Genomic DNA, 26,263 nt, shown 5'->3' with positions numbered 1-26,263 from the left:
AAACATATGCTCATGTGCCCAAATGATTACAATAATTTTATCCTTTGAAACACATTTAGATTTTTAGAAGCACCTACAAGTCGCCACAGATTTCATGACTAGTTTATAATAAAAATCTGTACAATTCACATTTCGTCAAAAATGCCATGTAAATGGTTGTCTTGCATGAGTTATAAATATCCCTGAAAGCTCGTTCTAAGATGATAGTTTCAAAAATGATTTGCTCTGGAGCAGCATTCATGGAATGAATATTTAATTTACCATGTTATCGCTTACAAGGATAATGTTTATTAGGCTTTATAGGTTCTGGATTATTATTTAAAATTTATCTCCATTCTTTATAATCACAATTTGAATTAACATCTCAAGAATAGTACAAAGACTTATGTATTGCTCTGTAATGCTGATAAGAATACTGACTTTGGGACCATTCTGCTTGAGTTCAGTACTGGCTCTATCATTTTCTAGGTACGTTATCATGGACTAGTCCCTTAAATGCTCGTGGCTCAGTTTCCTCATCTGTAAAATGAGGATAATGCCAGTGCCTACCTCAGGATTTCCTGGAAGGATCAGTGAGATCATGTACTTAAGTGTTTAGAATAGTGACTGGCACAGAGTAAGAGATAGGAACGGTGCCAGGAATAAAAGAATTATTTGGAGATTCTTTGTTTTTAGAAGCCCTCAGGGAACTTGAGGCATAAATAGACTGTCTGAAAAGTTAAAGACATTGCAGGGTTTCAGGAATTGTTCAAGACAGCCGGAAAAGTGGCATGTGAAGGCAACATGTATTAGTTATCTACGAAGTGAGAGAACTAGCCAACAAATGTCATAGACATTCAAATGAGAGAGAAAGATTACTTCTACCAACGGCAGTTTAAGATCATTTTGGTGAAATTTTTGTTCTTTAAATGCCCATTTCGAATTATAATAAAACTGAGATAAAGCGCCAGTTGTGACATATGAATATTCAGAAGCATAGGACTTTAGTACAAACTGCTAATGTAGGGCTTTGATTAGATGCCATAAAAGAAATTCTTCTGAAATGTAAATACCTATTTATTTATGTAGATAAGAAGCTGCCATTTATATTGGTACCGCTACCTACTGAAGTATCACACTGCTGCTTAGGTTTTAGATGTGCGTGTAGCTTCAATTTATTATAGGGAGGATCAGTTATATATCTCTGTGCGTGTTTCTTCTTCCTGGCACTTCCTTTATCTAAGATATAAGTTTAATCAACAAACACTAATTGAGCACCTATTCTGGCGAGGCACGGTCTTCTCATGCTAGGAACATACACATTACCAAATAAAAAAATGTAAGATTGATGTAGTAATAATAGCTGTTCCCTGTGATTTCATTATTTATTCCTTTCAAATGGACATGCTTTCCTGAAGCGTAATCATTCAGCATTAACCCCACAACTGTGAAGTTATGGGTATAAGTGGACCAAGTAATTTCAGAGTTTGACCCCAAGAAAGGGAGAAAAAGAGACCTAAACCCTTGCCCTTCTCTTTCCGTCTAGTTGGCTCGTCACAACAAACTCTTGCAGCAGATGCTTAAACCAGGATCGGATCCAGATGATGGGGATGAAGCCTTAAAATATTACGCCAACCACACTGCACAGATCGAGGTAACCGTCTCTTATTTCTTGAAAGGGACCAACTGTGAAAATATATGTTCCTTTTCTCTTTCAGACCATTTTCATAATTGTTTCCTAGAACAATGAAGCAGAATTGAAAAATAGAAACTGTAAAAGTGTATACCAAAAGATAAGATGCAGGGAGTGATCTCTAAGAAATTGAGGTGCATATCTTTCAAAGTGGTCTTTATTTTTTGGCCAGAACTATATGTAAATTTTCTTTTGTAATTAATGTTATTTTTGTCTTGTGTTGGTCATGGAAGCGATCATTACAGAGCAGTGATGTTTAAATGAAAAGATTATTATAGTAGAAGCTATAATGCAAGAAAAGCATTCTCTATAAAAATTATAAAAGGCTTGTTAAAAGGGAGATCTCTGTGTAAAACAGTGTTCAGAAGTGTGGAAGGCACTATTAAGTGTTCATAGCGATAGCATAAACTGGGAGTGCTTTAGGAGCTCCCACTTTCAGTGTGCAGTGATTGACCCCTCCCCCCCATGAAACATTATTTAATAGCTGTTGGCAGTTCAGGAGGGGTAGGTCAACATGGGCTTATCATTATGTGTTGTGAGACCCATCTGGCTGTCATTTACTAGCTCTGGTATCATTTTGACACTAGTTGGCAGAGCTAATCAGGCAGAAGTGAGCAGAGTAGTTGACGCTTGTCACTCGTAATTTACATTCATACATTTATTCATTTGGTGGATATTTTTTAGTTTGCAGCAGAATGCATGATGGATATCATTGCTATTAACTATCAGGATTTATAATCACTATACCTTGCTGTTTACTATTGCCAAATATTGGGAATAATGAACATGTCACAAAATTAATCTCTTGCTCACGTTTATAAGCGTTAATAGTACTGCAGCTTTGGTGGGAGACTTGACCTAGGAACCCAGGAGCTGGACCAGCAGCAAAAACATCGCTTGTTGCATCAGGTGCTTAGAGCCTGAGAGCGTGGCCACCTCAGGAAGCTGGAGAAGTTGATATGGATTTATGACCAAACCACTAAGGTTCTGAGGAAGGTCTCAGAAGTCATGGTACAAAGCTACATGGTTAGAAGGGATAGGAATAGCAGGTGGGCTGAGTGGGTCAGAGGAAGAGTTTGGTTAATACCTGTATGAGAGCTGGGGCTGTCGTCTGAAGTCCGACTTTTATTGGTTTCCCAGCCATGAGGAGGGATTTCACTGTAGATACACAAATTTGGTAAATGTTTGCGGATCACTTACGCTCTATCAATTACATACACATACAGAAGATAATTCCGTGTAGTAAGTGCATAACCAAAGGGCCAAGGAAATGTAGAGAGAACAGCAATTAACTGTGCCTGGGGAATTTCAGGATTGATTTCACAGACACAGTTGCCATAAAGAATATATTAAATATTGAGTAGAAGTTTATTAAAGATTGGGCACAGAATTTCAGATAGAAGTAAATGAAAGGAAGGTGTGAAATCATGAGAGACTCTTGACTCCGGGAAAGAAACTGAGAGTTGCAGAAGGGGAGGTGGGCGGGGGGAATGGGATCACTGGGTGATGGGAATTAAGGAAGGCATGTGATATGATGAGCACTGAGTGTTATACAAACTGATGAATCATTGAACACTGTATCAGAAACTAATGATGTAGTATATGTTTGCTAATTGAATTTAAATAAAACAAAAAATAAAGTTATTAAAGGAAAAAAAGAACATACAAGGGGGGATTCTTTTCAAAAGATTATTCTAGTTGCTGTTGGAGAAAGGATTGGAAAAGAGAATGGGGCATGGGATGCAGGTTGATCAGGTGAAGGATATTTTAATAGAAAATGTGAAAATGGTGGTATTGAAGATGACTAAATTGGAGAAAATATACATACACATACATATGTACCATTCTGCTTAGGTTGGCACATTTTATAAGAGGCATGATAAATATCCCTCATACACACACATACACACACGTATTTATCATGCCCCTTATAAAATGTGCCAACCTAAGCAAAATGGTAGGGAAAAGGATGCCTCTGGATTTCTGGTCTGAATAAATAAGCAGAATTGGTGTTGTGCATTGGAATCCCAGCTTGGGCAGTCAAAAGAGAGAGGAAGATCATTTATTGGTTCTTGGATAAATTGAATTTGAGGTGACTTTGAGGCATTCCTGAAGTTAGGTACTGAAGTCCAGGGTTCAGAGGAACAGTCTGGGCTGATGATCTAAATTCTACATGTTGACCAGTCCTCATGCTCATTGGAAGACCAGCTCATATGCGCTACTCAGGGAAGCTTCTCACCCATCAGGCATTCATTAATTTTATCCCACTGTACTCCCACAGCAGTTCAATCATGCTGTTAGTTTAATATATCATATTGGAACATGTGTCTCATGTGTCACTTGTCGCCTACTGACACTGTGCCTGGAGCATCACCACAATAATGATTATTGTTGAAAATAATACTTTTTAGACTCAACAACACGGAGATATATGAAGGACCTTGTGGATTACCTGGTTTACCCGCCCATCCAAGGAGAATTTACTCCATAATGATCTTGCCTCTACTTTAAATTGTTCCTGTGATAGAGATCTCCCTACTTCAGAAGGAAACAGATCCAGTTTTGAACAATTTGAATAATTAGAAAGTTATTTTTTATAAAGAATTCACACTAGCCCACTTCCATGTTTCCCCACTGTCCAGAACATTTGCTCCTCTGTTAGCAGGATAGCTTGGCTGTAACATTTGAAGAACCATGATGATTACTGAACTAGAGGATCTTACAGATTGGGGTTCATGTTGTGTTTTCACTTTGAATTCCCCAGAGCTCCTTGCCTAAGGAGTGAATAAGCATTTGTTGAATAAATGTATTGAAACAATTATCCATTTTGGCTTTTTACAGTTAATACACTCCCACTGTCTGCAGTAATTCCTTCAGTTGGTCAGTGTCCCTTGTAGAATGTGATGACCAGAATCAAACGTAACATTTCTTAAAGGGACTGAATTGTTTGGCCTGTAATAATCAAAATTCTATTTCTTTTTTTTCCTTAGATTTATTTATTTATTTGAGAGACGTGCAAGCGTGCGTGAATGGGGGGAGGGGCAGGGGGAGAGACTCTCAAGCAGACTACCCACTCAGCATGGAGCCCCATGTGGGGATTGATCCTACAACCCATGAGATTATGACCTAAGCTGAAATCATGAGTCAGGTGCTTAACCGACTGAGCCACCCTTCTGTTTCTTTTTCAGATTTATTTTTATTTTTTATTTTTATTCTGTTTATTTAAATTAAAAAAAAAAAAAGCAAGAGCAATGCACCTATTTTTCCTACACCCCATCCACTGCCTCTGGCAACCACCAATCTATTCTCTGTATCTATGAGCTTGTGTGTATATACGTGTGTGTATATGTATATGTGTGTGTGTGTGTATGTATATGTATATATATATTCAGATTCCTCATAGAAGAGAGATCATGTGATATTTGTCTTTCTCTGACTTATTTCACTTAGCGTAAGGCTCTTGAGGTCCATCCATTTATTGTCACAAATGGCAAGGTATCATTCTTCTTTATGGCTGAAAAATATTCCACTGCATATGTATACCATAATTTCTTTACCCATTCATCCATTGACAGGCACTTCAGTTGTTCCCATATCTTGGCTATTGTAAATAATACTGCAGCGAAAATGGGGGTGCAGATATCTTTTCAAATTAGTGTTTTTGGGTTTTTTGGATAAATACGCAAAGGCAACAATGAAAAGTAATGCACTAAAGGATTACTTTAGATATTTCAAGCTGGCATATTTTTTCAAACCTGAATTTGTGAAATATCATTCATGAGCTCGTGCTAAAGACAAAAAACTAGTCCAAGACTGAAGTGTCCAAAGGCTAAAACAAATACAAATTAATATTTTCAGATTGTTCGGCATGATAGGACGATGGAACAAATAGTTTTTCCTGTGCCCAATATATGTGAATACCTTACACGAGAATCCAAGTGCCGTGTGTTCAATACAACTGAAAGGGATGAACAAGGCAGTAAAGTGAATGACTTTTTCCAGCAAACAGAAGATCTCTACAATGAAATGAAGTGGCAGAAGAAAATCAGGAGTAAGTACCATAAACCAAAATGGTTAGTTTTGAGCGTAATGGTAGATACACCAGTACTTTGGAATACATAACAGCATTCGTTTAAATCGGTTTTTAATTTCTTACCATCTGATGTTACGGAAGGCACTTATCGGCTTAAGAATGTAAGCCCAGTCTACACCTGCGTTGGAGCTGAGACACCTGCGGCTTAATAAAAACAGACTAATTAGATCATCTTTTAGTGCTGATCCTATAGTTTTATAAATATTAAGAAATGCAAGGTTGCAGCTGTATGTTTCAGTTGCTGAGCAGCTGCAGGTTTGCAGCCCTTGAATAGGTTCTGACCGGCCCTACAGTCAGTGAAGGGGATGGAGAGACATCGGCACCAGCAGGCTCATCCTCTGTTGTCTTACGATCTTAACGATGGAGTAGATTGTTCACTGTTTTCTTGAAAGTCATTCTTTCTTTCAACATATCTTTACCTTGCCAAATCAGACTAAAAATTCTGTGACACTTATATTCAAATAAGGCAATGTTAACAATTTTACAGTTACAAATTAGTATGATATAGTTCCCATTACTTACATCTCAGGGGTCAAGTCTGTTTGGAAATACTGAGTTTTCAAACTTAAAAATTTTTAAGTTTACACTAAGCTTTGCTTCATTTTCCCAGATAAGGCATATCATGAGTTTTTAACAAAATATAGTAGGGAGAAACTCTTGATTAGGTCTTTTCTATCTTTGGGGGAAGTGTTCCAGACAAGCAGGCCTATATTCTCAATACCTCTATTCAACAGGGCTTCTAGTTTTTAGGAACTTAAATGAGCGTAGTTTATGAATTTGAGTGGAGCTTGAGACACACCATCTTTGGATATAAGATCATGGAATGCATTGTTAGGCTTTCTTATCAAAATACTTGAAAAAATAAAGAAATGACTCTCCCTTAGCATTTTGCCATGTAGAACCTTAGGGAATTCAGAGAAAATTTTGAGTGTCTAGAATACTTATATGAAGACTCAACAATTTTATTTGGGTCATTTGAAAAGCACACATTTTATCCTTGACAAAAGTAAGTTGAGTAAGGAACTAGTGCTTGTGGGGTTTGTTTTCTTTTTGGATAAATATCATATCACTTATTAGAAAACAAATCTTAAAATAATTTCAAATGTACATCTTCCATTGAAAATTTGGAAGCAACTTATTATGAGGCTATAGATAGAAACTAGTTCATTAGATGGGTGTACTACAAATTAACATCTTCTAATTTTGTCTCAATATTCTGCTTTTTAAAACGAAGACTCCTAATTAAAAAATGAAGGAAATGCAGATGTTTACAATGTAATATACATTAGTCAACTAAATGCCATGGCAAATCACAGCCTGTTCCAGTGTTGGAATGCTTCATTCCAAGAGAAGGAAAACAACGTATACTGAAGGGTCGTGCAGTTTAGAAGTAAGCAGAAGATCCCAAATTGGAATTCACAGAACCTAATTTGAAAAGTTTACAATTTCTATTTGAAAGTTGATGTGCCTTTCTCCCTCAAGTAACTCTAGTATTTTAGATATGATGTTGGATATTAAAAGTTAAGAATGGACAAGATGGAAAAGTCATGTGGTCAAATTTGTATGCACTGCATATCTGTTCGATTATTTAGGAGAGGTAGAAAGAGCTGATTTTTGATTAGGTCAACTATGTTCAGTAGATGAATTTACTAATTCATTTCTGAAGATAAATATGGAATCTCTTTTCTGAAAATATTTGGGAAAGACTCTCCTACTTATTATCTTTTGTATCTTTCACATTTTTTCTGCTGTTCCAAACCCAAGTGCTTAGGAAGCATTAAGGTTTAAAACTTAGATGTCATAAATCACTAATTCCCAGTAAGCAGTTCTAGGCCATGCTGTTAAGTTTCAGAATTTCAGGTGACTGTGACTGGGTTGTAGGGATTTTCATCAGACATGTATCTGGCTTGGGTTTTTTATTTGACTGTAAAGCATGGGAGTGGGACCAATTTATCAATATTACTGAATTATAAAGTGATACTATTCCGTGAAGAGGGGCCCCAGGCAGCCACTAACGTCTTTCCCCTAATCTTCTCTAGAGATGTATTAGAGAGAATTATTATAGAATCACTCTTTCTGACCATGTTTAGCAATTGCAAAATTACTCACCCTTTTACCATGGCTTAAGTGTAAATTGGTTGAAGAATAAAAAAAGAATCAAATAGAAAACTCCCTTATGGTATTGATTATAAACTTTCTTATATAAGTCATTTTGAATATTCGTTTAAATATACCTTTACTACCTTGCAAAAACACATTTGATAAAATGTTATTTCAGTAGGGTTCATGTGCTGAAACCAAAATTAATTATTCCATTTTATCCCATCGTACTTTTTGCTTACTAGGTAACCCTGCACTGTTCTGGTTCTCGAGGCACATATCCCTTTGGGGGAGCATATCCTTCAACTTGGCTGTGTTCATCAATTTAGCTGTTGCCCTCTTCTACCCATTTGGGGATGATGGAGATGAAGGCAAGTGCTTGTCTTTCTTTAAATGATAAATATTTTAAAGTTCTAAAGATAATACTCTTGATAATACATTCCTAAGCTGTTTAGACCTTCAAAATAATAATAATGTAATTTTGTTAAATTTTTCTATATTCATTGAAAGTAGAGAATGATGATAAGTAGATTAGGCAGAAAACTATGGTCAATAGAAATGTTAGTTTTCAAAAAGCTCCTGTACAGGAGAGCTGTTAGAGCTATGCTATACTGGCAAACAAGGCAATGTAAAAGAATTATTTCTACCTGATTAATATGACTGAAAGCATTTTAAATATGGTATCTCAATTATATGGGAAAATGAGTGCCAAAAATATTTATTGTGATTACCTTAAGTTGTGGAGTTTATATTTTACCCTCTTCCTTGCTTTCTTTTATTTATTTATTTATTTATTTATTTATTTATTTATTTATATTATGTTAGTCACCATACAGTACATCCCTGGTTTTTGATGTAAAGTTCGATGATTCATTAGTTGTGTATAACACCCAGTGCACCATGCAATACTAACCAGGCTGGACCAGAGCTCTGTGGGGGGGAACGCTGACTTCTATCTTGTCTAAAGTTTCTATAATGAGCACACGTGGACTCTGAAAAAAAAAAACTTAATGTACAGCATAGGATAGAATATGATCATAACGAATATCCCAGATCTCAGGTTAGAAGGTTAACTCTTGTTTCCAATCTAGGATGTCTCTACATGGATGATTGACTGAAATTAATATTATTAAACTAATAATGAATGAAGTTTTACAAAAGCAAAGACAAGAGAAATTATCCCATCTCAGGTGAAATGGGACGTAGAGGTGAAATATGCTAACGGGTGGGACCATGGGAATTAAGTTTTGTTGCAGTCTGGCAAAGTGCATAGGAAAATGTGTTACAGCCTTGGGATACAATCAGGTAAGTAGCTTCCAAATGTGTGTGGAAAGAATGGCTTGAAGGAAAAAATGAGTGACATCAGCGAACACTAACCACAAATTGCCTTCATATCTCACTTGTCGGACTGTTGTAAGAATTTAATGAGACGCTATATAGGTAAGGCATTTAGAATTATGCCTGGTAAGCATTCTGTGAAGCTTGGTTATTGTTGATGTCATTGTCATTACAAGGTTAATATTAATACTACAAAGGGAAGCCCAGTGAAAGTGATGGTGTGATGGGAACAACAGGTATTGAAGCCTATTTCAGATGAATGGAGGTGAGCATGAAGGGAAATGGGAGTTCAGGAGTAATTTGCTATTTCAAAGCTCCATTACAAATACTAGATATCAAAGTTCTAACCTTTAGATGTAATTTGAATGGTTATAAAAAAAAATGATTTTTTCACAGGCATGCCAGTGCTGAGAGAAGAATACTCAGCAGTGGGGCAGATGTGTGATGAGTGAAATAGCAAACGAAAACATAGCAAATATTTGGCCATCCATTGTGGGAAGTTGCAAATACAGCAGGAAGTAAAAACAGCTTTCTTTTCACTGTGTTTAGTCTTATTTAGTGATGATAGCCCTCTTGGCACAGAAGAATGTAACTCTTGTAAGGAGAGAAGTCCAACATGAAATGATAAATTGTTATCATCTGCGCACAGAACGTTGAGAGTAAATTGTAGAGTCCCAGTTAATAGAAGCATGAAGTCTTAGATATGGAAGCAATTCTAGAGATCATCTAATATCAAATCCTCATTTGACAGATAAAGAGATGGAATCCCAAGGAGGCTAAAAAAAATGGTAGGAAGGTTAACTCTTTTGCTTCCAATCCAGGACTTTTCTACATAGATAATTGGGTTGGGAGCATATAGATAACAGGAAGAGAACAAATCTTCATACAGAACATATTTTTTATGAGTTCCATTCCATGATAACCCTTACTTGACCACGAGAGCCAGTGTGTATAGCCTCTGCTGCCACCTGTTGTACATGAACTATAATGGTAATGGGCAGTGCCACCCCTCTAGACATCTACTTTTTCCTCATTCAGGAGAAAGTAAAACACCTGATACATTTTTTGATACTTGCCTAGTAACAGTTACAATAGTAATATTGATAATAATAATAGCAGCTGATGTTGTTTACCATTTAGATTGGATAGGGCAGAATGCTAAGCACTTCCCATACATAATTTCACTTACTCTTCCCGACAATCCTGTAAAGTAAGCACTTCATCTTTATGGATGAAGATCTGAGGCTTTAGAAGATTTGCCCAATAATTCAGGAGTGGAGTCCATAAATATGTATTTTTTAACAAGCTTCTGAGGTATTGCTGATGCAGCTGGTCGTTGAACAAGCACTTGAAACCACACATGTAGTAGAATTTGGAGTAAGGCTCCAACAGAAGAGAGAAATAGGACTAACAAAACAAGACTGAAAACAAGGTGCCTCATCATCAGGTGAAGATGGAGACTTTACTCTTCAAAAAGGACTGGATAAAAGTTGACAGTCATAACCAAGGTGGAGGCTCCGTTTTAGGAATCTGCGTTGCGTAGGTAGGGGGCGCTGGCGCTAAGAGAGAAGACAAGGCATGAGCGGCCATTTTGGCAATATGAAATCCCAAAGTCACGTTTGGGTGATCTAATTACAGTTCTGGATGAGTTATTTAATTATAACTCTAGGAATGCAGTTAAAATTTTGGTCAGGATTAGCTCAGTCTCTAACCTTCAGTTGTACACTATGAAGAGCTAGGAAGACTGAGAAAACAAAGTCAAAACTGAGAAGCATACTCGGACATCAGAACTGTCTGGAGAAGGAAAAATCCTGTGCTGGATGTGCAAGTTCTCTAATGCCGGATTTTGTCAAACAAAGTTTGGATGACTACTTGCCAGGAGCACTTTGAGCTGATTTAAAGGTGGATTAGTTGAGCATTAACATTCCTTCCAAAAAGTACTAAAAAATGATGGAGACATGTCAAAGAACACAAGATCCAACTTGAAAGGCCTCCCAGTGACCACATCTGCAGAAATTTTGAGAAAAAAAAAAGTGTTGACAATAATACAAAATAACCCATAGAATAAAATAAGAATCCAGGAGTCCATATGGATTGTGAGAAGAGAAACCTCCTCCTTACAATAGTATTCTAATTAATAAACGTAGAAGGAATGATGGAAATAGAATAGCACCATTTGGCAAACAGCACTGTAATAAGAATCATCAATGGATGCTAAAATTACTAGGTAAATGGTAGTTGAAAAAGAATAATGAGAAACAGGATATTGACATAGTCTCAAAGTATTTCACCCAACATACTTACTAATTACGAGAAGAAAAACAGTAATGTGGAGAAATCATTCTAAGTCATCAACGTTAATGTCACCAGTAATAAGACACGGCAACATTGAGTGCCTCTTGATACGATGCACTGACAAGGGCATGGCATCTTGTGCCAAAAATACATAAACTGAGGAAACTTTAGACGAACCCAAAATGAGAGACAATCTTCAAAATAATTGGTAATTGTGAAGCTTACGAAAGATTAAGATAGAGGAATGGTTCAAATTAAAAGAGGCTAAAGAGACATCACAGCTGATACACTATGTGACCTCAGTCCAGAAAAAGGATAGTAATTGGGCAGTTGATGAACTCTGAATAAGGCCTATTGATTAGATAAAAGTGATATATTGTAATAAAACACATAGGAATAAACATAACCAAGGAGGTGAAAGACCTGCATTCTGAAAGACATAAAACACCAATGAAAGAAATTGAAGATGACACCAACAAGTAGACAGATACTCCATGCTCACGGACTGAAAGAACCAATATTGCTAAAATGACCATACTATCCGAAGCAATCTACAGATTTAAAGCAATCCCTGTCAAAATACCAACATTGTATTTCACACAACTAGAACAAGTAATCCTAAAATCTGTATGGGACCACAAAAGACCCCAAAGAGCCAAAGGCATCACAATCCCAGATTTCAAGTTATACTACAAAGCTGTATAATCAAAACAGTATGGTACTGGCACACACAAGAAAGACACATAGATCGATGGAACAGAATAGAGAGCCCAGAAATAAACCCACACTTACATGGTCAATTAATCTTTGACAAAGGAGGCAAGAATATGCAGTGGAAAAAAGACAATCTCTTTGACAAATGGTGCCGGGAAAACTGGACAGCTGCATGCAAAAGAATGAAACTGGACCACTTTCTTACACTATACACAAAAATATACTCAAAATGGATTGAAGATCTAAATGTGAGATCTGAAACCATAGCACTCCTAGAAGAAAACATAGGCAGTAATTCCTTTGACATCGGCCATAGAAACATTTTTTCCAGATATGTCTCCTCAGGCAAGGAAAACAAAAGCAAAATTAAACTATTGAGACTACTCCAAAATAAAAAGCTTTTTCATAGCAAAAGGAAACCAACAAAACAAAAAGGCAACCTACTGAGTGGGAGGAAATATTTGCTAATGATATGTCCAATAAGGGGTTAATGTCCAAAATATATAAAAAACTCAAAAATATATTGATTTATATATCAAAATATAAAAATAACACCAAAAAATGTTAAAATCCAGTTAAATGGGCAGAGGATGTGAATATACATTTTTCCAAAGAAGACATCCAGATGGCCAACAGACATATGAAAAGATGCTCAACATCACTAATCCTTATCAGGGAAATGCAAATTAAAACCACAATGAGATATCACTTTACACCTGTCAGAATGACTAAATCAAAACAACAAGAAATAGCAAGTGTTGGTGAGGATGTGGAGAAAAAGGAGCCCTTGTGCACTGTTGGTGGGAATGCAAATTGGTGCAGCCACTGTGAGAAATAGTATGGAAATTCCTCAAAAAATTAAAAATAGAACTATCAGAAGATCCAGTAATTCAACTACTGAGTATTTATCCTGAGAAAACGAACACACTAGTTTGAGGAAAAGATAAGTGCACTCCTATGTTTATTGCAGCATTATTTGTAAGAGCCAAGGTATGGAGGCAACCCAAGTGTCCATCCACAGATGAATGGATAAGTGAAATAAGTCAGAGAAAGACAAACATAGTAGGATTTCACTCATATATAGAATGTAAGAAACAAAATAAGGGAACACGCAAAGAAAAAAGAGACAAAAAGCCAGACTCTTTTTTTTTTTAAAGATTTATTTATTTTGGAGAGAGCAAGTAGGGGCTGGGGGAGGGGCAGAGGGAAAGAGAGAGAGAATCGCAAGCAGACTATGTGCTGAGCACGGAGCCCAACATGGGGCTTGGTCTCACGACCCTGAAATCATGACCTGAGCGGAAATCAGGTGTCAGGAGTCGGATGCTTAACCAACTGAGCCACCCAGGTGCCCCCCCAAAAGACTCTTAAATAACAAACTGATGGTTGCCAGAAGGGAGGTGGGGTTGGGGGATGAGTGAAATAGATCAAGGGGATTAAGATAAATACACTTACCTTGATGACACTGAGCAATGTACAAATTGTTGAATCATTACATTGTTCACCTGAAACTAATATAACACTGCATGTTAATTATACTTCAATTTTAAAAAGAAAAGATAAAAATGGTATATCATATTACTTTCTTGATATTGATCATTGTAATGTGGTTTATGTAAGGTGAAATCCAGGTGAGGGGTATATAGTAATTTTGCATTATATCTGTAACTCTTACATAAATCTGAGAGTGTTTTGAAATGAAAAGTTAAAAAAGAAAAAAATAAGTAAATATGAGGATTCTGTCCAACCTTAAAGTCCCTGGATTCTGGGTACAGATGTTAATCATGAAATCACCTGGTAAATCCTGGGCCAAAAAAAAAAAAAAAAAAAAAAGTCCTTTGGTCAAAATGAGCCACCTTCCCCAACCCCAGACCCTACTACAGGCTGGTCCAGAGTCACTGTGTCCTCTCTGAGGACAGGGGGTTGGCAGAGGCAATGGGCTGTGTAACCTTTCTCCAGGCATGTTTTCCAGCCTGATCACACGTAAGCTGGGAATTACTTAGATCTAGTTCACTTTTGGGTTACAATATTAACTGAGAGAGTATTGTCTCCCTTCAACCAGAGTAGTGGTGTATAGTAATTAAAATGAGATACTTAAGGGGGAGGTGATTCTCAGGGGATCAACTTATAGTGCACTCCCCCCTGGACTCCTGCTCTAGATAATTGCCTTTCATTGCCGGGCTTTGAAGAGCTCAGTTCGCTTTTTCTTTCTCTTTCTTTCTTTCTTTCTTTCTTTCTTTCTTTCTTTCTTTCTTCCTTCCTTCCTTCCTTCCTTCCTTCCTTCCTTCCTTCCTTCCTTTCTCTTTCTTTCTTTCTTTCTTTCTTTCTTTCTTTCTTTCTTTCTTTCTGTGGGGGGGAAACACTAAGCAGTTGTTTTTATTTATTCAACTATAAAGACTACAGCAATTTTTTGATTTGTAACACCTTAGGTTGATGCTAATTATATTGCTATAAATGTGGTTGAGGATCAGAATAGGATTCAGGAACAAGGGAAAATACAGTCGGTTGAGCATCTGCCTTCAGCTCAGGTCATGATCCTGGAGTCATGGGATCGAGCCCCGTATCGGGCTCCCTGCTCAGCAGGGAGTCTGCTTCTCCCTCTGCTCTTCATCCCACTCGTGCTCTCTCTCACTCTCTCTGTCTCTCTCTCAAATAAAGTCTTAAAAAAAAAAAGGAACAAGTGAAAATAATAACAACAAACATCTTCAAACACTGAAACAAAGAAATATTTTTTTCCTTTAATTAAATGTGACTTTCCCATAGACTTCCCTAGACTGGTTTGCCGTCTAAGGCGATCGGAAACAAGGCTTTGGGCATTCTCAAGAGATTGCAGGGTAAGCTACGGTGACAAGCAGGAGACTGAAACTCTGATCTGAGTCAAGCTTAGGCATGTTCTGGGAGCAGAGGCAGATTCTCAAACATTTCCTAGTGTTCCTTCCTTTTCACCAAATTTTCCCTTCCCTGGCTAATTCAGTGCAGTAAGAATCCCCTCACTGCCTTTCCTGGTTACACTGTCATGTAGAGGGAACCTGACAGGAACGTGTAGCTTCTGCTTAGAGTGGAAAGGCGGCTGGACTAGCTCCTATCCACCAGAGCCTGGACGGTAGGGAGGTGCCAAGGAGGGACCCTTTGGGCAATTGAAAGTCCCGGTGCACTTGGAGGGAACTGCTGACCCTTGGGAAATGGAGGACCTCTCAGCTTGAGGCTGTGAACTCTTGAGGGCAGTTCCAGTTGGCCTCTCCTTTATCCCACACAATTCAACATGGTAACTGGGCTTTAGGGAATTCAAAGTTAGATATAGTAACGAAAAGAAGTTTAAACATATCACTTTTTAGGCCATTCTAAATATTTTTGGCTTCTTCTCTCTTCATTTCCTCTTTATTATTTGTGGAGGGGAAGCCATTTTTTCCCTTGATCTTTCCCAATGATATGGATTGATTCTGCGTGGTCATTTCCACCAGGAATCACAGGCCACTGAGGCCAGGTTTCCCAAAGGGGTGAGCTCAATTTGCATTTATTCGGGAATGCAGGGCTTATTTGTATGGCTATAGGTTTCGGTTTGGTTGACTGGTTTATTTATTTAACATATGCTTCTCTAAAAAGGAAACTTGTACCCAGAGTGGAGGAATGAGGTGTTGCTGGTTTGGGCTGAGGCAGCAGCTGTTGATGCTAGAGAACATCCTAGATGTCTGTTCAGAAGTTGAACATTGGCCATGCCAACTGTCCCTGCCCAGTTTGGCAAAGGCAGACTAGTTAGTGGAGAAAACTGCTGTCATGTGAATTTCTTATAACCAGATAGCATATGACTTTTCTTTTTTAATCAGGTTCAAATTTAGAGTGCAATTCTTTTTTTCCCTCAAATGCTTTGTGTTAAAGAAAGTTAAGTTCTTCATGGTGATTTTAATTCATTCAACTTAATAACGACCATTGATGAAGTACGACTATGTTCCAGGCACTATAGGTACCAGACCCTAGAGACACAGAAGTTGGTAAAGCTGTCCTTGTCTTCAAGGAGCTCATGATCTAGTTAAGGGACGAAGAGACGAATAAGGCACAATAGTAAAGACCACCCATGGATTTATGGATGGATGTCTACTTTAGCTGGATTGAGGTGGGGGAAACAGGGAAGTCTTATGGGGTTACATGGGAGGCAGAGAAATGGAGAGGGACTGGAGGTGAGAAGCAGCATGTCCTGTACAGTGAACTATACAGGAGTCATGTGAGGTGGATAGGAAAGTTCCATTACGTGGTGACTTGAATTGAGGTCTCCAAATTTGCTGTTTGAATTTTCTTCTATAAAGGACAAACCATACTTTCTAAGAGCTGAAAATATATAGAGTGAATTCTAAAAAATTTTTCCATTATTAAAGTAACAATGCTTATTATAGAAAATTGATACAAATATCAAATATTAAGAGGAGTCCCCCTCCCACCCTTAGAGGGTAAAAACTGGCTTTAACAATCTGTAATGTCTTCTCTAGAGTTTGTCAGAGTTTCAGTTTATTATTTTTTGCATTAAATCTTCAGCAAAAAACCAATGTAACCATTCTTACAGAATATGATAACAAATTATCGACAGCTGACAATTGGCAATATTGTCAATAGCCATTTTAAATGACTTTTAGTTTTATTGATTTCACAAATACATATTTAGTATTAAACTATGTGCAAGGTACAACATTAGATGGTCTTTGAGTTCTTTCTACAAAGGGATCAAATGCCCAGTTTTAAGTGCGTGGTTATAATTTCTTGTTTAATCAAGGGGAAATCTTGGCAAGCCAGATACTGCCTAGGAAAGAATAGTCAAGATGTGGTTAGTTTATCAGGCATTAATAACAATGAGCGGTGTAACTATCAGTGTCAATACTAGGACTTTTAAAATAAGAATGTCACGCCAAGACATTGCTTATGAATTATACTGAAGAGTCCAATGACTCGCTAAAAGTCGTTAAGTGTGCGTAGATGTTGGAAGTTTTAGTAAACTTAAGAGTGAAGATCCACAACTTGATGAATTTATAGCTGGAGACTTAGTTACTTACTCAAAATGAGCTGAGAGAAAGTGGAAGGTCTTATTCTTTCCATGGCTCTTTGAGATCTGTGAAGTCAGGGTAGTTGGTGGTCAGGCTGTGTTTTGGTAGACACAAAGTGCTTATAAACCAACATGATAATAAACCTGAGTTGGATATCCATTTTGTTAGCATTGCCAGAGGATGGGAATTAAGGTAATTTCCAGAGATATATATACCCCTCTTCTTTTCCCATCCCCAAAGTCATCTTATCAGATCATAAATTTGGTGAGGGGGTGGGCTGCCTGGGAGGCTTAGTTGGTTAAGCATCTGACTTCAGCACAGGTCATGATCCCAGGGTCCTGGAATCAAGCCCCCACATCAGTTCCCCACTCAGCGGGGAGTCTGCTTGTCCTTCTTCCTCTGCCGTTCCCCCTCCCCACCACCACAGGCTCTCACACTCTCTCTTGCAAATGAATGAATGAATGAATGAATGAATGAATGAATAAGTAAATAAATAAATAAATAGATAAATAAATAAATAAATAAATAAATTTGGTGAAGAGGTTAGATCAGATCTCTCTTCCCAGCCATCTTTTATCACTCTTTGCTTGAGACAACGTGATAAGGACAAACATTGCAAAAATAAACACGTCTAAGCTAATGCTGCTTGCTACCTGACTTGTTTTGTTTTGTGTTTTAATGTCTGACAGACTCTTCCTACCTACTTTTGGTCTGTTAACGCTCACTATGAACTAAAGGCTTACACCGAATTCAGTGAAGGCATTCAGATAATCCCAGGGTTTCAGTGATAATACCGAAACTCTACTTGTGGTATTTTGCATGCAGAAAGTGAATTTTATAAATAATAAAAACTGACCAAAAGAAATAACTAGTGGAAAAATCTCCATTTTGTTGTTTCCCCTATGACTTCATTAGCCAATAGGCATGCGTTTGCGGTCCTCTGGCTGATCTAATCAGCCCAAGAACGCGGCCCCTTACTTGCCTCCGGCAGATACAGCACCCCATGACCTTCAGTGGGGGATCCCTTGAATCCACATAGTCCGTGAAAACATCAACGAATTATACTGTTTGTTTTTAAAGGAGATCTATTTTTAAACTGCTTTTGGGTAATTCCTAAAGAAATTTTGATGCAGTGGGGTTTATTTTTTAAGTATTTGGAACTTTTGTTTTCTGATGGTTTGTTTTATTTTCTGATGATTTAAAAGCTCAACATTTTTTTAGAGCTTGAGTTGGCTTTCCAGTACATACACTCATACATATACATACATCACATACATTTATACACATGTGTATTATAATAGGTAAAGCTTGTGTCTATTTTATGAAAGACTAGATATTTTACATTCTGAATTCTTTAGAGGAATCTTCAGTATAGAAACTTTACAACAATAGACCAAGACAAGGTATGAGTTCAGCAACAAAATCCTTGGTTTCATATGATTTAACTGTACATTTAACACTCATTAACCATAAATTTTGAATTAAAGTTCCCAAGTAAGATACATCTAGCAGAAATACTTAACATATAGCTCTCATAGGAGAGAAAGGTGAACAATGCTCAGAGTTAATGGAAGCTACCTTAACTCGTGAGTATTTAAACATACTGAAAATAATCACAAACTTTCTGGACATGTAGTAATGAGTAATGTGTTCAGAGGCATTTCCTCTAAATAGACAGTGTGTAGAGTGGGTTGTTATGAAATTCAGTGTCTTATGGCTTGACTTGCTATGTTATATAAAGTAAGAGTGGCAAAGATTTTAACATTTTCTACTTTTGTTCTTAGTAAAAATAAACTTCTTCCACATTTTACAGGTACACTTTCTCCGTTGTTCTCAGTTCTTCTTTGGATAGCAGTTGCAGTCTGCACATCTATGCTGTTTTTCTTCTCCAAGCCTGTGGGAATTCGGCCATTTCTTGTGTCAATAATGCTCAGATCAATATATACAATAGGTCTTGGGCCTACGTTGATACTTCTTGGTGCAGCTAATGTAAGTATTTTATTTAGCTTTGTCCTTTTGTAAATTAATTGAAAAAGTGTACTGAATCTAAAAATGTAGCTATATATGTTAATTCACATACACATAGTAAATTCTTGTTTATTGTGAATTCAAATTAGTGAGAGTTTAATTTGTACACTTGTAATTTTGAGAGAGAGAAAAAAAATGACAAGTAAAAATTTGATATATTTAAGAAGGTGGCATTTGGGGCATGACCTAGTTCTGCAGTCAATTTAATCCAATCCAGCTTTAATGCCCTCTGTATCCCATACCCAGAGATTTTGACAAAAATGACTCTAAGCCACTGTTAACATCCTAAAGTGACTTCTAAATCACCCAAGAAAGATTAAATTATAGTCGGTAGAAATTTAGAAGTGATTATCTTTTATAAAATGACCAAGGGAAAAGGATTGCTATATGAGAAAATATGAAATTTGGCTCTTTTTATGTGAGCAGAACCCATAAACTTGTGAAAGGCATAGATGAGATTAATATTTTTTTCACTAAATTTTTAAAATATTAGAACAAGGGAGCATATTTCAAAACCTCAGTTAGGTAAGTTGAGAATGAGTAAGCCAGAACACTACTCCAAATAGCAATAATTGTACCCAAGAGAGAAAATTTTAAAGGGGCTAGACAGCTTTCTACATGGCATATTCATAAAGGGATATTAAAAGAAGGGTAAATCATCAGGTTAATGAAAGAAAAAATGTCCCGGCGAGCAAATAAATATTGCTAATATGTCTGCTGAATCCCTAAAGCACTGTCTATATCTTGTATGAGATTTCTAACATAGTGTCCTATATTCTGGTATCTGCAGATATGCCCTCCCTTCCCTACTGCATTATACAGTTCTAAAGGATAATGATTGATCATTCAATGTCTTGGAATGTCTTTGGTATCCAACAAATGTTTCTTAAGTAAATTAGCTAATGAGTGAGTGAATGAATGAGTGAAAAATTATCTTTGTGTTCTTACACATTTACAGTGCCTTGTACATGAAATACATGGCAAGTGTTTATTGAAAATGAGTAAATGAAGTAGCCAGCCTAACTTTTGAGAATTATAAAGCAGAGCTAGAATGACCAAGTCTGTGTTTCTGACCACAATTATATTATACTTATTTGAAAATTTGATATGATATAAATGACAGCTCCTAGTTAACTAGAATATTCAAGCAACCAAATTACCAGATATTCTTCAGTCGCTGTTAATAAAGGGAAGTGTACCATACATGCAAAGAGATCTATCAGTAAAGAATTCTGTCAAGTACCAAATATAGGATTCTTAAGTTTCTTGAGGGCAGAAGTTGTCATGTTCATAGATATAATCCTGCCCTCTTCACTCCCTCACTCCCAACTCCATTTTTCTCCCACTTAATCCCTAGCACTTAAACATTCATAAATGCTTTACATGAACTGAACTTGTACTTTGAATGTTTTGGAAACCAAGCTAATTGAGAAATCTTCGTGTATTTATCTAAATTTTTTCTAACCCTATTAGAACACTTGAGTTAGGTAAGTCCAGCTTATTATTAAAAAATCTTTGAATTTTGAGTTAGATTATTTGAGGAAACAAATAATATTCATAAACTGGCAGCTGGTCCTCAATAAGACTTTAATTCAAGAGAGAAAACCCAAGTTTGATAAGTTGAAATAATAGCTAGATAGAGTGGGGCCAGAAATAACAAGTGTTTATTTGGCCTCTGTTATCTGGTAGACATTGAAAATACCAAGAAGTAGAGGTTGGGGTTCTTGCCATACAGAAGCTTCAAGATACATAAAGAGATAAAAAAAATATATTTTAATGTCTACTGGGGAAACCAAAAACATTTGGAGTTATTTCTCAGGATAAAAAATAATCTCTGCCTAGTTTGGTGAGAATAGTTCCACCGTAGGAAATGACATATACTTGAGAAGAAATATACGTGGAAATATATCTTTCTTACTAACTGTATGAATTGGTGGGTACTCTCATATCTCTCACAGCATAAAAAATCCATTTGTACAGCCCCCCCAAAATGATATGTTACAATTTGCCAGTTCAGGGCATTTTCACAAATAATCAACTTTAATTTGAAATAAACACATTGGATAGAATAATTGTGATTTTGATAATATAGGTGTTGCTAATTTTTGTCTATAGTTTTGATATTGTACAGACTAGTAAAACATCTTAGCAAATAATTATCTACCTTAACTTCTGTCATAACAAGCTTATTACAAAACTGTCTGTGGCTTACTATTTCCCAGGGGGCAGGAAAAAAATTAAATGAAAACATAAACCAGTCATTTTTGTAACTTAGGATTTAATATATTTATTAATTTACACTTAAAAGTTTGCATTGTATGACAGGTAAAACCATAGGTGCTAAAATTACAGGTATCAGAAACAGGCAAAACAAAAGAAAATATCTACCTGACAGTTAAGCCTTAGTGAGAAGCAGAATTCTAGACCATAGGCAAATCGAGCCTCTTGAGTCTGATTTTTCTCATCTGTGAAATGAGGATGTTAAAGCCCAGTCTGCACTCACCAGTTGTTGAGAAGAGTAGTGCGAAGGTTTAGAGCAGAGTGAGAACGGTGATGATGTAATAGCAACAAAGGCTACCACTTGTCAAGCTCCTAATATGTGCAGTACTATTTAATTGTGGAACATTGGTATCACAATCATAAAAGTATTTGTATTTTGGTTCACAGAGAGTTATTTGTTTCTGGACTCAGTGTCTTTCATAATGTCAGACAAATGTAGAAAGTCGCTTTTCTGGAAAAGGAATCAAGTGGAAGGAAAAACCTCAATATGTATTCTGAGCATTTAGTATTATCAGTATCTGTTTATTATGATGCCTCATTTTTACTCATTTCTAATAATCAAAGTTTTGCTTAGATCACAACTAATTTCTCCATCTTGTCATAAGGATTATCTCAGTATTTAAGATGTTTCAAAAAATTCAGATGCTTTTCTCTGTTATAAAGCGTATCTTATAACCAAGTACAGTCTTCTTCTCACTGTCTGCATTGCAATGGAAATTAACATATTATTTTGGCAAATATAAACACCCATTTTATAAATTTTAGATCACCTAATATTTCTATACCACTCATAATGATAGTATTCCCAGTTGTGGACATTATATAATCTGTTTAACCATTCCATTAATTTTTATTGTTTAGATTTTTAGATATTTTTCTTAATAAATATTGCAGTAAATACCTGTGGAAGATATTCTAATATCTTCTAAATACTTCTTATGCACAATGTTTTTTTCTTTTGTAGTAGTGCCTGGAAATGTGTAACTTATTTAATGGCATTTGTAAATTTGTAATGTGGAAATGTTTCCTTATGCTGAAACTTGGTCTCGCCATTTTGCAGAGAGGAGAAGCAAGTGGAGTTTAGCAGATTGCCGTCTATTAGCAATAAGCCACACTGTTCACATTTAATAGTGTCATGCCCTTAGTTACTTACCTGCAGATAGTTTCCTGGGAGGGCTCATGTTACTTCTAATCTATAAGGTTGAGCCCCACCATATGTTCACTTGACATACATAAATTCAATTATATATTCTGAGACAAAACATTCATTTTCTTTCTCTCTCTCTCTCTCTCACACACACACCCTATTTTTCATATAATATGGTCACTGAATGCTCCTAACTAATTCTGATACCCAGTTGTAGTAGCAGGAAACTGCTTTGGTGCTGGGGGAAAACTAGAAATGCTGAATTTATTAAACAACAGTATAGTTTACACCACCCTTGCTTATTATACTGTTTTTTTTGGCAGTTTAAAAGATTTCCAGGGTGACGTTGACCTGAAAATTTTGCCTTGTGCTTTGACCATAGAACCTTATCCTGCCTAAGATGTAACACTGTTGAAATGCAGATTTTTGAATCAAATCACATAGATTTTAGCAAGGTTGGTGTTGATGGCAATATGGTAATATAGTTAACATGTAGTTCAATAAATTCAATTTTCCTTTTTGAGAAATACTAGACAGTATTTATTTATTTATTTATTTATTTATTTATTTCTTGACTACAGCTTGTTCCTGGAAAATAGGTCATGTTTTCCCATAGGCACAATGTAAGATGGGGATAGAATTCCTGATCAGGGACATACAACCAAATAAGACAATAGAGGATAATAAAAAGGCAGCTATAAATTTCTGTGATCCCATAAAATAGTAAAATTTGAAGGACATCCTATAGAATTCTAGAACTTTGAGTCACCTTAAGGATTATTTATTTCCAGGCATTTCACGTTAGAAACGAGTATACCAAATCCTATATAGACAAGGAGGATTTACCAAAGCAATTGGTGGCAGAGCTAAGACTGGAACCCAGATGGCCCAACTTCTAGTCCAGTGTCCTTCCATTATACTGCACTGTTAAAAGTCCTGCAAAGACATATCAATGAATTATGAAGTATATATGAAAACAGTACTGTATTGTACAATTAATTTATCCAGTTAAAATTAATGAATTTTATTCACTCTACATTAATTAGCAAATGAACATTAATTTTGCTTTTATTTTTAGAAGACCGTTAGTGGGGAGGTGGGCAGGGGGATGGGCTAAATGGGTGATGGACATTAAGAAGGGTACTTGTGATAAGTACCGGTATTATATGTAAGTGATCAATCACTAAATTCCACTCTTGAAACTAATATTGCACTATATGTTAGCTAGCTAAAATTTAAATAAAAACTTGAAATATTAAAAAAATTAAATAAATTAATAAACAAACAAATAAATAACTGCACAAAAAGCTTACATTGATGCTGTTTCCCTACCCCACTCCCCGCTTTTTCCCCCTTCCATCACACAGTTCACCCCATCCTCAACAAAACATACATGAAATACAGTTTTGAAGAATAGATGGAAAAAGATAAAAATATTGTGGGACAGTTATGGTCATTTATATTGGTATTTGTATGCTGATTCAAGAGGCTTTTCAACACCAAATCAGAAGGGCCTGGTCTTTTAGTCACCTTGCCCAGTTCCCACGTCCTCCATTTATCATTACCTGCTTGGACCCTTGCCATAGAAACAAAGATTGCCTACATAATGACATTGACAAATGAACCACAACATCAAGTAAGTCATGGCATGAAAAGGGAGAATAGACAGCATCAAGTAAGTCATGGCATGAAAAGGGAGAATAAGTTTTTGTAACTTCTTCATACCCAAAAATATCCCCAGCTTTCATGGAAATGCTCTATAAAAACAATTTATACATTTCAAGGTCACACTGCAGGAAAACACAGAGTTCAACTTCTTTCCTCCCCAAATCTTATATTCTTGCATTTATTTCTTCTTGGTATGAACACTTCAAAACAAAAGGACAATTTCCTTGTTTCTGATCTCTACAGGAATAGATGGATGGCACTGCCAATATCAGCTCTATTCTAGTTTGAGACTTAGTCAAGAGAACAGGGAGATATCCATCAACACCAAGCTCTAGATTAAGGTTCAAAGAAAATAAAAATCAACCTATACACAGAGAAGGCAAACCATTATTTTTCATGCAAAAATGGCAGAGACTCTTTTAGGGAGAAATGCGTCCTTCCTTTTGCATTATTTGAAAACTGAAATGTTTGCTTTTTTTGAGAACTTGAACTCAGTGTATTACTTTTCCTGATTGTGTAGGACGTATAAATAGTTTTCCTGAATATTTTTTTTATGATTCAGTTTAGGGAAATAGAGATCAGGAAATAACATATAAACAGTTTGTCTTGAGCATATCATCCATCCTTCCAAAAAGTCATAGTTGCAAGTTTTAACTTAGTTTTTAATAGAACTTCTTATTTCTGTTTTGTACTGATGAATATAGTGCGTGAATAGGGGCACCTGGGTGGCTCGGTCATTAAGTGTCTGCCTTCGGCTCAGGTCATGATCCCAGGACCCTGGGATCGAGCCCCGCATCAGGCTCCCTGCTTGGCGGGAAGCCTGCTTCTCCCTCTCCCACTCCCCCTGCTTGCGTTCCCTCTCTCGCTGGCTCTCTCTCTCTCTCTCTCTCTGTTAAATAAATAAATAAATAATCTTTAAAAAAATATATAGGGGGTGAATAAAGGCAAATAATTTGAATTTAAATAGTCACTCAAAACAATTTTAAAAGTAAAACACTGAATATTACTTCACCTAAACATTCTGCATTTCACCATTTTCATGGTTGCTTATTGTCAAATACCACACCTATCTGAACACCTTATATATATTTCCTGAGCTTTTTAAATGATGACTTTTTATAATATTAAGCTTGCTCTTGGATAATAATTATAAAGACATCCATTATAATGTATCTGTGTTTAATCATAACATAAATATGTGATGTTGAAACTAGTGAAGTATAACTTTCTGCCTGACATTATTCACATTGTTCACAAGATGATGAAAGAATGGAAAACACTGATTACTGAGAGGATCGTTAATTAGCATGGGGGACTATTTAGGAAGTTTGAACTTTTATGTTCTTGATTTGATTTGGCTATCCTCACAACATGCAGTGTTAACCCATTTCTCATTTATTTTTTGATTTGAACTTCAGAAAGTTGAAGGAAAAGGTTTTTCCAACCTCTCAAATTTCACTTCTGCCCATTTTTTAAAATCATTCCATAAGGCATTTTCTTTTCATATGTATGAAAAATCAGTGACGTTGCAGAGGACAGTGTGTTTTCCCAAAGTTACCTTTGGACATGTAAAGATGAATACCGTGCATTGTATTTATTTTAACCCAATTACTTAAGTGTATTTATATTTTTATGTATTTAATTGCAAAAAAATCACTTTTACTGGCTTACTTGTTTACAATAATATTCTGTAGAGAAAGTCTAGGATAAAAAAATCAAGGATAGATATTTTCTGAAAAGATATTTTTCTGTTACATTTCCAGTATAATAAAAACTTTACATCTATTACTTTTAATATGGAAAATATGATGAGTAGTATCTAAAGAGTCATTGTACTAAGTGCTTCATATGCATTATGAATTGTTTGATCCTCTGAAGAGTTCTATAAGGTCGGAATCCCT

At 36.2% G+C, this 26,263-nt stretch overlaps 1 protein-coding gene across 2 annotated transcripts in view; it reads left to right on the top strand.

The window, feature by feature from the left end:
- The window catches only part of ITPR2 (inositol 1,4,5-trisphosphate receptor type 2), a 472,588-nt gene that overhangs the window by 362,301 nt on the left and 84,024 nt on the right, over nt 1-26,263 (top strand). For both annotated transcript variants that reach the window (XM_026502230.4, XM_044385596.3), the window contains 4 exons: nt 1,526-1,633; nt 5,531-5,723; nt 8,111-8,236; nt 19,053-19,228. In XM_026502230.4, the coding sequence (XP_026358015.2) occupies nt 1,526-1,633; nt 5,531-5,723; nt 8,111-8,236; nt 19,053-19,228 (603 nt within the window). The remainder of the gene's footprint in view (nt 1-1,525; nt 1,634-5,530; nt 5,724-8,110; nt 8,237-19,052; nt 19,229-26,263) is intronic.

Source organism: Ursus arctos, unplaced genomic scaffold, assembly GCF_023065955.2.
Source record: "Ursus arctos isolate Adak ecotype North America unplaced genomic scaffold, UrsArc2.0 scaffold_26, whole genome shotgun sequence".
In the NCBI taxonomy this organism is placed as follows: domain Eukaryota; kingdom Metazoa; phylum Chordata; class Mammalia; order Carnivora; family Ursidae; genus Ursus; species Ursus arctos.
This window is presented reverse-complemented; position numbering and strand designations above follow the sequence as displayed.